The sequence below is a fragment of the Excalfactoria chinensis genome, chromosome 3 (assembly GCF_039878825.1).
Source record: "Excalfactoria chinensis isolate bCotChi1 chromosome 3, bCotChi1.hap2, whole genome shotgun sequence".
NCBI classification, from domain to species: Eukaryota; Metazoa; Chordata; class Aves; order Galliformes; family Phasianidae; genus Excalfactoria; species Excalfactoria chinensis.
This window is the reverse complement of record NC_092827.1, coordinates 62,346,388-62,358,134: the sequence shown is the minus strand read 5'-3', so window position 1 is coordinate 62,358,134 and position 11,747 is coordinate 62,346,388. Positions and strand designations below refer to the sequence as shown.

General features: G+C 44.3%; 1 protein-coding gene across 1 annotated transcript; it reads right to left on the bottom strand.

Annotated features, from left to right (window-relative positions):
- Nucleotides 1–660: 660 nt before the first annotated feature.
- On the bottom strand, nucleotides 661–10,871 carry LOC140250069 (solute carrier family 22 member 2-like). The gene is made up of 11 exons (XM_072332470.1): nucleotides 10,461–10,871; nucleotides 9,037–9,140; nucleotides 7,848–8,002; nucleotides 6,218–6,386; nucleotides 5,228–5,342; nucleotides 4,685–4,791; nucleotides 4,361–4,575; nucleotides 3,529–3,637; nucleotides 2,415–2,527; nucleotides 1,237–1,336; nucleotides 661–753 (listed from the first exon to the last, which is right to left on the bottom strand). Exons 1-11 carry the CDS (start codon nucleotides 10,869–10,871, stop codon nucleotides 687–689), a joined length of 1,665 nt encoding a protein of 554 aa, XP_072188571.1. The 3' UTR covers nucleotides 661–686.
- Nucleotides 10,872–11,747: the final 876 nt, after the last annotated feature.

Sequence of the window (11,747 nt, the reverse complement as noted above, 5' to 3'; positions counted from 1 at the left end):
AGCAAGACTGAACATTAACTGCTGCTCAAGCCCCTTGAAATCAAGGGCAAAGTCACCATGCTGACAACCAAATAGTCATCTTGGGGCAATTGAATGCTTCCTGTGAGTCTAGCAACACTTTTTTGCTCAGCTGGGTTCTCTTCTCTCCACAGATGACCTTTAAGCAGCAACAGTATCCTCACCAGAAACCAGTGCTCCCCAGCACTGCTAGGAGACAGCAAGGCAGAAACAGTAAAGGGAAACCACAATGACTCACGTCTGTTTTCACCTGGATTTGCAAGACATTAAGGTTGTTCAGTGGGGTGGAAAAGGAAAAGCAGAACGTGATCAGGAGAGACGAGCAAGGACTACAAGTGCCACTGCTGAGAGCAGGAAGGGGGAACAAGGCACAAAGAAAGGCAGAACCCAGTTCTGAGACAGCTGCAAGTCATGAAAGGTGCTGAACTGTCCCTGACAGATCCAACTTTGCTCCTAATGCTCCCTGAGGCAGAGGATCACTGGACAAACCTCAGCTCAGAAACTCTGACCTATGTAATAAGGTCTGCTGATCTCCCGAGGCCCCTTCCAGGCTGGGTTGTTCTGTGATTCTATGAACAAATGGAAGCAAGACAGAAGAAAGTATTCATTCTAATTTTATTCTTCATGCTAGTGCTCTAAAACAGACTGCCCAGAAAGTTGTGCCTTCTTCAATCATGGGCTACTTCTGATGTTTGGACGTGGAGATAGATCTTTTTGTCCTTTGGAATGCTTTGCCTGCAAGAACAACAAGATGTGAGCAGCAACCAGGAAGCAATGCATTCAGCTAGCACCTGATATCAGGTTCTTCATTTGCGCTGTGTCTTCCCCAGGGAAAATAAGCAGTTAATCTTGAAGTCCTCTAGGGTTGCTCTGGCTCCTCAGGAGAGACCAGTTATTTACTTTCCATATAAAGTAGCTGTTATTAACACTGCACTTTCTCTGTTCCACAAAAACCAGCCAATTTCTTAAAGCACAAATCACAGTTATAGTAGGGTTGCAGACATTTTAAGATACTAGGCAAGTTATTCACAGACCAGTAAAGACCTTTGGTGCTTTTTTTCACATGCCTAGTGAAACTCACTAAAGCCGAGTCTACTAGAGTCTAGGAAACTTCTTGAAAGCATAGGAGGCAGCAAAGTGACAAATGGGTTTCTGTTCTGCTGTACGTTTTGTACAGTTCCAAGTGAAACCTGCCAAGCGTTCACCAGCCTAACTCACCTGTGAAAGTTTTCAACATCTTCAACAGTCTCTGGCAGAACTCTTCCTTTCGTTTCAGGCAGAAACAACACCAGTCCACCCGCAATCAAACCAAGGACAGCTTCAAATCAAAGAAATGCACGAAGAGCTTGTTAGCATATACATCACTTTCTGCTGCCTGGCATAAAGGACTCATAGATAGCATTTTATTTTTGTTTGTTTTAAATAAAATGTACACAGAAAGGCTTTATGTGCAAGACAAGGATGCCATCTATGGAGGATCTGGCAGCTACACAGAAATAGCAAGGAGCCGAGTTCAGTGTGAGTTACACAATAAGCTAGGTGGGGTAATGAAGACTGGACTGACATCTGTAAAGAGAAAAAACACTTTCTATAGTCTGAGCCAGAAAACAGATGCTATTTATATAACAAGCTTTAGAGAATATATACCCAACATATTAATTCCCACACAATATGTTTAACTTGCTCGCTAATAGTTTCATTTACCTACTTTGTACGTGTTTTATGTCTGTATTTTGAATCTGCTAAGCACTCTCCCAAACGTGCTGTCAGTTAAGTATATGCATATTGCCAGTCAAGACATTTCTCTTGAAACAACGTCCTTCTGATCCAAAGATTCAGAGAACACAGACCTTGACCTGAAAAGTTCAGGTCACTAGTTTGCAAATGCTCTTCTTGCACTTATTTACTAATCTCTTTCCAAATAGGCGAAGAAGAGCCAGTTAACAGAGTGTTAGAAAAGCTGAAGTATAACAGCTATGTTTGTACTCCATTAAAAACAAAAAAGAGGGGAGGGGGTGAATTCTGACTTTGTCTTCAAGACTGAGGAAATACACCTCATAGGTGAGCAGCAATTTATCAGATTTAAAAACAACAAAACAAAACCAAAACCCATTTAGTCTCAACAGTTCTGAAACATTGTTCAGCATTTCATTATCTATTCAACATGTGTTCATCTCCAGCTTCTTTTAAAAATGCAGGGAACAATAATGACACAATGACAACGTGTCGGATACAAGCACACATACAAGTCCCACGTTGTGACAAACTGAAGGTTACAACCAGGTGCTCCTGCTGAACTTGGAGCTACTGTCTCAGCTGCTTTTCACTCTCTTTGAAAGCTGGACCCCATTAACTGCACCCCAGGTGCAGCTGGTGAGGAAGTAACTGGCACTTACTGAAGACTATCAGTGGCAGTTCATGCCAGATTTCCACCAGCCTGTAGACAATGAATGGGACAGCAATTCCACCAACATCACACAAGGCAGAGCAGACCATCACACCGAGGTTCCTGGTTTGACAGCAAAGGGATCACATTAGCAAGCACTGCAAATGGAAGAGGACAGGGCACCACTGACTTTGCACACAGCATGTGACTCCACAGACCACAAAACACCAAAATAGTGTGCAAAGCTCTGGTTTTCTTATGGTGGGCATGTCCATGAGTTTAGACTTAAGTACTGCAAGCAAAAAAAGCTTAGCAAATAGCAGCAGTAGAGTATACCTGCATTACCCGTGTGGGAAAATTCCCAAGATTAAATGTAGAAGAGAATCAGGCTCAAAATGTCTGTGGGAAGTCTCCAAGCACAGTGAAACAAAACCATTAGTTTCAGTACCTCTTGAGTGACTTAGTACAAATGGTATCAAATAATGCTTTGGTTTGATATGTACCATTAATAAAATCCCAACTATCTTCTACTATGTTTATTATGGACATAGAAATGAGATGAAGAGTCTCCAGTGAAGAAAGGAGGATTGAGATTGATCTGGTCAGTACAGACACCTTCCCTGCCTGCAGTGGTCAATGGTCACTCAGGGGAAGGAATTTTTGAGGACTTTACTCCCAAGCTTTAGTTATTGGCAGTGCATGTATCTACTTCTGAGCTACGCACCTTGCAGCCCACTAGGAAAAAGAAAATCCATTCTTCAGGTCAAGAGCTCAAGTTCACATATTCCCCATAGCAGCAGCCACACTGGACACATCCATTTGCATGTATTTTTGACTCAAATTAAACACAAACCTAAGCAGTATGCGAGTCTTCAGACTCCTCATCTGCCCTGGTTCTGTCCACTTTCCATTTCAACCACATGAAATTTCACCTTCTTAAACCACATTGTTTTTTTCATTATCCAGCGTTTTACAGCACTTTTCTTCTGTTCCACTTAATGTTCAGTAATAACGGTATATGTTTGAAAGTATTTGGGGATTTCTTCCACTTAGCGTAAAAACATAAAATACATATTGACTTCAACTATTTGTTTGCTGGCCCAGCAGCAGAAGGATACACTTACCTGATGTACGTTGGATATAACTCAGTGTTTACAAAGCAAACCATTTCAAAAGCTATTGTGATTCCCATTCGTCCAATGCAAGCAGCAATTAATTTCAGCCAATGTAGGTCTGCAGGTAAAATGCATTCAATACATTTAAATCATCCCAGTGACTTAGCAGGGATTGGTTAATACTAGTGCTATTTTAGCTAGATCTCCAATTCCCTATCGCATGTTTTTAAAGGACTCCTTCTTGTGTGAATCAGGAAATGAAGTCAGCACCTCATGAGCTGTGGCACAGCACAAGGGACACAGATGCTTTGAGATTTATTATTAGCAGAGCTATAAAATCTGTTTCATTACACTAAGGAACAGCTGAGGTCCCTAAGGTTTGCTCAACCCAGAGCAAGGGAACAGAGGTGCAACACTGAGTTCTGTTCTGTGTTACAGAGACAGGACCAGAGAGAATGGCACGGAGCTGCGTCAGGGGAGCATCAGATGGGGAGTTAGGGAAAGGTTCTTTAGCAGGGATAGTGGGGCATGGAACAGACTCCCCTAGACAGTGGTCACAGCCCCAAGCTGCTGGAGTTCAAGAAGCATCTGGACAACGTACTCAGATATACATATGGTTTGAATTTTGTGTGGTTCTATGTGGAGACACGAATTGGACTTGGTGATCCTTGTGGGTCCCTTCCAACTTTGTAGTGCAAGGAGCACCACTGAAAGTCAGGTGGGCAGCACCCAGTGGTGGGCATGAATTTGCAGCCCTTCAGGACTGGAAGAAGGGAGACAAAATTGGGTGCTGTTTCTAGGAGGAAATTCAGGGATGGGAAGCCTCACCCAGTTGACTCACCCTCTGGGATCAGGGCTGTGGCAAGGCAGGCAGCCCCAGCCACCAGGTTTGCTGCAGCCCATGGGTAGCGACGGCCAATACGATCAATAGTGACAATGATGATGAAGGCAGCTGGGAACTCGACGAGAGCAGAATAGAGAAAATCCAGGTAAATGTTCCCACCCATTAGTCCCATGTGCATGATGAGCCCTTGATAGAGGATGGAGCTTGTGAACCTAGGCAGAAAAGAGTGTCCCAGATTTGTTAGTCGGGAGCTCACAGTCTATCCTGCTGGAGCATTCATAGCCAGAGCTTCAAAATGACTCACCAACATTATCTTCTTACCAGTTGTACATCAAAATGAATGTGTTTTTTCTCATTTGCGGTGTCCTGACAAGGTCAATGAGTGAAGGACTCTGCTTCCCACTATCTTCATCTTCAAATTTAATATCCTATGAAAAAGCCAGCACAGTGTTTGTAGGAGCTGAGCACTCACTACAAACTTTGGAAAGCGGCAGGAACAGTCTGAGGCACTATGGCTATTCACAACACTCAATAGCCCCAGGGGGGTGCACTGGTCCCTTCTCCCCATGCAGAAGGCCAGTACCTGGGCAAAGTTCCCTAAAACTCCCTCCAAGGCTTAACATTGGTCTGTTCCAGCATTCTCTTGCTTATTTCTGCAGGAAAACACTGTTTTTAGCTTAGACAGCTATGAGACTGTTTTGCTGTCTCACCTCCTTCATTAGTGCAATAGAGCTCATTACCTCCCTAACTACAAAACCGGACTTTCCAATATTCAAAAGTACAATAAGTTTCCACTGGAAGGAACTGATAAAAGTTACGAGTGGGGCTCTTGTTTTTACATGTATAAGCAAATACCAAGCTCACCTCAAAATGGGAAGGCATCTTTTTCCGATTTTTTTTAGCTATATCATTGACAATTTTCTTAGCTTTGTCAGTTTTTCCTTGAGATATCAGCCATCTGGGAGACTCTGGAAGGCACCTAACAACACACGAGTTAATGCTGTTATACCAAAATGCAGTGTGCATGCAGTGTTCTTACCTATGGAGACTGAGGAGAGAATATTCTGATTGAATAAAGACAGCTATAGGTTTTTTGTTTGTTTTATGTTTGGTTTTCTTTTTCTCATCTTCACTCAGGAAGAATACTACAGCCCACTGTTGAAAGAGGAAGAGCAGTGGCAATGGATTTAGTCAGAGATCAGGTTACTAAAGAAAAACTGGGGCTGGGCTTTGAGTTAAAGCAGCATCAGCATTTTGCTCAGCCTGTTGACCACCAACTGGCTCCTCACAGGGAGACATTGTTCAGCTGGGCCTTCATAGGACAAGAAAAGAGTGAACAAGCAAAAGCTGGTTGTCCAGTTCACAAGGAAGGGGAAAGGAAAACAAAATCTTCTACTAACCCTAACAACTCAACCCATCCAGACAATTCATAACCCCATAATACTCAAAACTTGGAAAATTTTACTCATAAGGTAGGAGAGATCCAAAATACAAATGAACTTGTGTGTCACCTTCTGGTTGGACCTCAAAAAGCTGTTTTACCTTGTTTCTTAAAGGAACGTGTAAACCAACTTTACACTCTACATGACAATCATGTAGACATTCGACAACTGTCATCTTTTCAATGTAGGCTCTACGTAAGACATGTTTTCTTTTATGAAATATTTAATACATTACACCACTAATGGGCTAAGATACAATGAAACATCGGTTGCTGAGGGATCCTATTTACCAATCCTCTTTACACTAACATGCATCCAAAAAGCAGGGCCAAATCTCCCTCAATATCAAATCTTGGGAGCAGAGATACTGCTTTTAAGCTCATGGGCAAAGATACAACAGAAACAGTCTTACCAGTAGTAAAGCAGTAAGAAGCAGCAGGGTAAGGTGACAGTGAGCTGCAGCCACCGCCAGTGAGGGACTGCATAAGCAATGGCATCGAACACTAAGAGCCCCACTGAGAAGGCTGCCTGGTAGAGGATCCCCACCGTCCTCCTGTACTGTGGGCCAACGACTTCCGTCACTGCAGAGACAGAACGACAGCTCCACCAGCTCCATGCAGTGCAAAATGCACAGAGATTTTGTTGCAAAACCAAATGCTAACCTACATCCTACCTCCAACACAGTAACAAAATCATTTTCATTTTTCTAAGCATGTCTTTTTGGCCTGTATCTCACTCCAAGTGTGCACAAGATGCTCATACCACTGGATGGTATACAACATTCTCCACCCTGAAGGCTTCATAATCCATTTGCATTTTGAACCACTTTGTCACCATATTGGCCTAACAGGTTAAGTCTTGCCAACACAGAGCTAAGGTAATAAATACATTCATTTATGAATCCAGTAGCATCATTTCAAGAAAACTTATTAGAGAAAGAACAGACTTTTAGCGGCTCAAGGAGCTCCTTGGTTTAGGGATAACAGATTAACTAACATTGATCCGGCAAAGGATGAGCACAGATAAAAGACACCACTCCTCAAGCTCTGTACAACTGAGTCAAAGGCAGCTGCAGGTTAGGCAAGGCCAGAAAAAAACAAAATAAGGAAGATGCTCTGCCCTTGTACCCTTCACTAAGCATTCAGTATCAGCCATCTGACAGGAGACAAGTTTATGTGGGCTTTGGGGTTGATTCTACATGACTTCTTTTAGTAAGGCCACTTGCCACGCTAATCCAGATATAACTCAACTGAGCATCATGTAGACTATTTCATTCATTTCTTCAGTGATTGCTCAGTAGGGTTTTATGCATGTTTTGTTTGGGTTTGTTTTTTTCCCCTACAGGAGTCTGAACTCCACAAATGAGCAGCCACTGAAGTCCCATGCAGCTCCACCATGCAGAAGGTGATCCTGAACTGACCCTGGCCCTGCTGCTGCACAGCTGCCAGCCAACATGCTGAGAGAAACACCAGCACAATGTGGCTCTTCCCATCACTTCACAATGCCCCAGTTTGGCCTTCATTCATCCAAGTGCACAGACACCCAAACAGCTTGTCTTTCCCTCAGCAAGTACATGCTGTTCCTCAGTTATTTTTAGGCTGTAAAGCCTCTGTTTGCCCTTTAGTGCTCTTTGTATCACAACAACGTCTACAGTCTTCCCTACCCACTCTGCCTACTTCTTTCACATCCTCTGTCATCACCCTGTCTTCAACTGGGCTGCAACAGGGCAGTTGTTGATGAACCTGGGGCCACTGTCTTCCCCCTGCCAGCACTGACAGGAGGGGGCCCCAATCTGCAGCAGGGGGCTGACCTGCAGAAAAAGCCTGCCTTGAGGCAACAGCAGTCATGTGCCTACCCTCAATCTTTTTAAGGTCACTGCCATTTGGGAGTAAAGAATCCCAGGAAGTCAAAAGGGAAAACAAACAAACAAACAAAACCCTTGATGGTTTTCATATGATTTCAAAAAGCTTTAAGAGACATTTTTTTCCCCCCCCTTAATCTTTTGCAGCCCATCTTGCTCCTGTGAGAAGGTTTGGACTCACCAAGGATGTAGCCTGCAGTCCAGCAGCCCTTGCTGACCAGTCCTTGTAAGAAGCGGAAAATCACAATCCACAGGTAGCTGGGCACAAATACCAGCAGGATCCCACAGACCACATTGGCAAGAATTGTGGTGATGAGGCAAAACTTACGGCCGAACCTGGATTGGAAGATATTAAATGTAAAGCAAAACAATATAGTCATGAAAATATAGACTGTGTGTATTCTGAAAAAGAAAGGAAAACCACTTTACAATAGAAGAGGTACACACTGACTTTTTGTCCATCGCTCACTTATTTGCTTTTGATTTTCAATTCCCCCAAAAGCTTTTAGGTTTCTCAGAAGAAGAAAAACTTCCTAAATAAGAGAGCAGCAAAAGACCTACATTTACACGTTTGGACTGTGGTGTTTTCTAAGTTCAGAACAGATACTTTAGCTGTCTGATAAATGAAATAGGCTGAAAAATAAGAACAGATTAATTTATGATTCTGATACATCTGCACATACCAGAGTAGCAGATTCATGCATCAGGAACTTAATCCTTAAAAAACAACAATATATGTGTGTATGTCTCTTGCTGTTGATGGGCTGCATTTGTCATCTGGAGACGCTTGGAGCCTGCTCTGCCAATCACCTCCAGGCAGGAGAAAAAGGAAAGGGGGAAAAAAAGGCCTTCAAATATCAGCATTTGCTCCTTTTCTGCCCTAGCTGCCTGGAAAAGGATGGCTCTGAACAGGATGTTAAAGATGCCAGGACTCGCTGATTTCCAAACCAGCTGTATCTGTCTGCCAATCTCTGCACCTACTATCTCAAAGTTTTTCTAAAGGAAGGAAGATGTTTCTAGGCTGTATGACAGATGAAGCAATGGTTCCAAATCAGCACCTCCTGTCTTTGTTAACATCTTTAGGACTCCTGTGTTGCCCAGCAGGGAGGTTTGGGCCTGTCATCCATGCCAACTCTGCAGGACTTGCATAAATCTTTTCTGCTCTGTATTATTTGTACAAAATACCAGGGACAGCTCGTTCACTTTAAGGCAAAGCACTCTCTTCTGACCGGAACTGAACAGCCAGTGGTTGGCCTTACTTTGAAGGGAGCAGAGATGATACCCATTGCACAACTTCTCTCTGCCTTTAAGTTCAGTCACTGAACACTGATAATGGAGGCCAGAGGGCTTTGCTGTCACCCCACACGTACCTGTCTGCTATGTAGCCAATGTTGACAGAGCCAATAAAGAACCCAGCATTCACGGATGACTGAAAGAGGTCCAGTTTCCAGGAGTCCTCACACACCAGGTTAAACTAAAGGAGCAACCAGTTAGAACCAAAGCAGTGGAACCAGTAGCTTGCTCACACCCACAACCTCCTTCACTTCACACGAAGATGTAAACGTGTTTCTGGGCCAGCACTCTTATTAGCACCCAGGATACTCACCAAATTAAGCACCCAATACCAAAAACAAGATCAGGCCCTTGGGCAGTTGTTTCCCACCCATGTATCATCTTTCATTACTGAAAAGATCATCACTGAGTTATTGCTTGCTGAAAACTAGTCCCTAGGCCATGGCCTGTTCTCTGTGCTCTGGCCCTGCACTCACCTAACCCCTCCCTACAGCCTAACAAGGCCTGCACATCAGGCATCGTGCACCCCGAGGTGAGCCTTACTCATATGCATTTGCTGTCTGACCTGAGTTCTCAAGTACTTCCTCCTGTAAGGAATAAGTAAAAGCTACCAGAAAATGAGTTATTTTCACTACTGGCATTTGAGTTCATTTAACACAGTGAATTTTCAATTAATATAAACTTCATTATATAAACTTGGCACATGAGGCCATTCTTCCATCTGGAATTTTTACCTTAGAGCAAAGCAACATGCTTTACTCTGTGCTGCCCTCTCCTTTGCTTGGCTAGCAGGCAGTACGTAAAGACCTTTAAAAGAAGCAGTCACAGCCAGAAACAAGGTACACTGCCAAAATACAGCCAGAGGTGTGCGTGTGGCTTATCAGATATTCCTGGAAGGAAATGACCTGAGGGCCTGGCCCTGCACCACCTTTCAAAGAAAAGGGGAAACAGCTTTAATCTGAAAGAGGACTGTACAAACCCACCGCTGTTTGTTTCTAATTAAGCTGTTTAATCATGAGAAGCACTTCTCCCCACCCACAGTCATTCAACCAGATCCAAAACTAAAAAGCGAACTCAAGACTTTCACATCTGAGCGTGGATCGCAGAAAGCAGGCACAGCTCCTGAAAGGCACCTGCTGAGATCAGCCAGTTTTGTTGGAGTGCTGCAGGCACTGGATTTCTTACACAGGTTGTTTACACACTTCCACCAATAGGACTTCATGTGGGATGGGAGTTTCATTAAACTGGACTTTATCTACCTGGGGGTTTATTTGCTCCTCAGACGGAGATCCCTTCTGAGCACACCAGCGCAATACTTCACAGCAGGGACAGAGCAAAGAGGATTTGCAGAGCATTCAGATTAAGTTCACAAAGAGAGAAGATCCTCTCTTACAGGTAAGTGCCCGTCTCTCTAATACAGCTTAGGCTACATCAACAACCTCCAGCACCCCTCAGCTAATTAGAAACAACAACACAAGAGAGGACAGGCATGTGCTTTTACCTCAGTCACTATGGAGGTCCCAGGGTAGTCGTAAACCCACCCATCTTGGCAGGGGCCAAGCGGGACAGAGCTCCGGTTGCCCACGAGGCTTCCAAGGGGGTCGGTGCAGCTGACACCCGTGGCGTTCCAGTCCACCTCATACCTGCTGCAACGGCTGCTGTAGGCGGCCCCATGGCTGCCCCACTCAGGGACGGTGTGGTTCAGCTGCTCCACCAGGCTCCAGCCACAGCGCTGGCTCAGCTCTGCCACACCAGGGCTGAAGCAGCGATGCTCGGGGGTGAACCCGAAGAAGACGACACCCACGTAGACTGGAGTGAAGGCAGCAGAAAGCAAACACAGGACGAAGAAGGTTTGTTTCTGGAACCTGTCAAATTCTCCAATGTGCTCTAAAATGTCATCCAGGGTTGGCATTTTGGCATCAAAAGCACCTCAAATCCTTATCACTCCGGTCTGCAACACTGATACATTCAGCTGGCAGCAAAGCTATTTAAGTAACAAAACATTTGACCAAAAGTCAAGATTAACTCCATAAATTATTAAGCTACATGTTGCAAGATTTTTTTTTTTAAAGTTTTCATTCGAAATCAGACCTTAATCCACCCAGGCAGAATTTGCATTTAGCCTCTATTCAGAACACACGTGTTCCTTACCTCTCACAAAACACAAATAAACAGTGCTGTGGCTGTTCTGTTGTGTTCTTTTTTATTGTTGATGCTGTTTGTTTGCTAGTTAGCCGCTACTAGTTGTTTGAATTAATCCTTACTGATGACTTCCTCCTAATGCAATGGTTAGAAGGCCATTCTCGCAGAAGGATAGGAACAGCACCAGTTCTTCCCATTGCACAGCAGGCCAATGGGAGCTGCCCACTGATCACCAGAGCATACACAGTCTGGTGTGAAACCTGCTCTGTGGACCAGCACTCTGCACACAGCTCTTCCTCTCTTCAGGCAGATCCACTGGAGCCAGGTAACCAAACCTCTGCTCCTGCAGCCACCTAAGGAAGCATTACTCCAAGGCCAGCACAATGCTGCCCACAGCTTCTTCCAACCTGCGGCAGATGTCACCTCCCCACCTGTTGTACTCCAACATGGAAACAGATGGATAGGTGTGCAACACCCACCGTGCCGTGACAGGAGGTGCATCTGCAGACAACAAGGCCAAGCAAACAGAAGTCAAAGCGTTTGGAAACTGGGTGAAGCTGGAATCTGTTGGTAGAAGCTGTTGGACTCTTCCTAAAAACACATCAGCAGCAGGTGAGAGGCCTCCTTCTGAAGAAGCAGTTCTGTT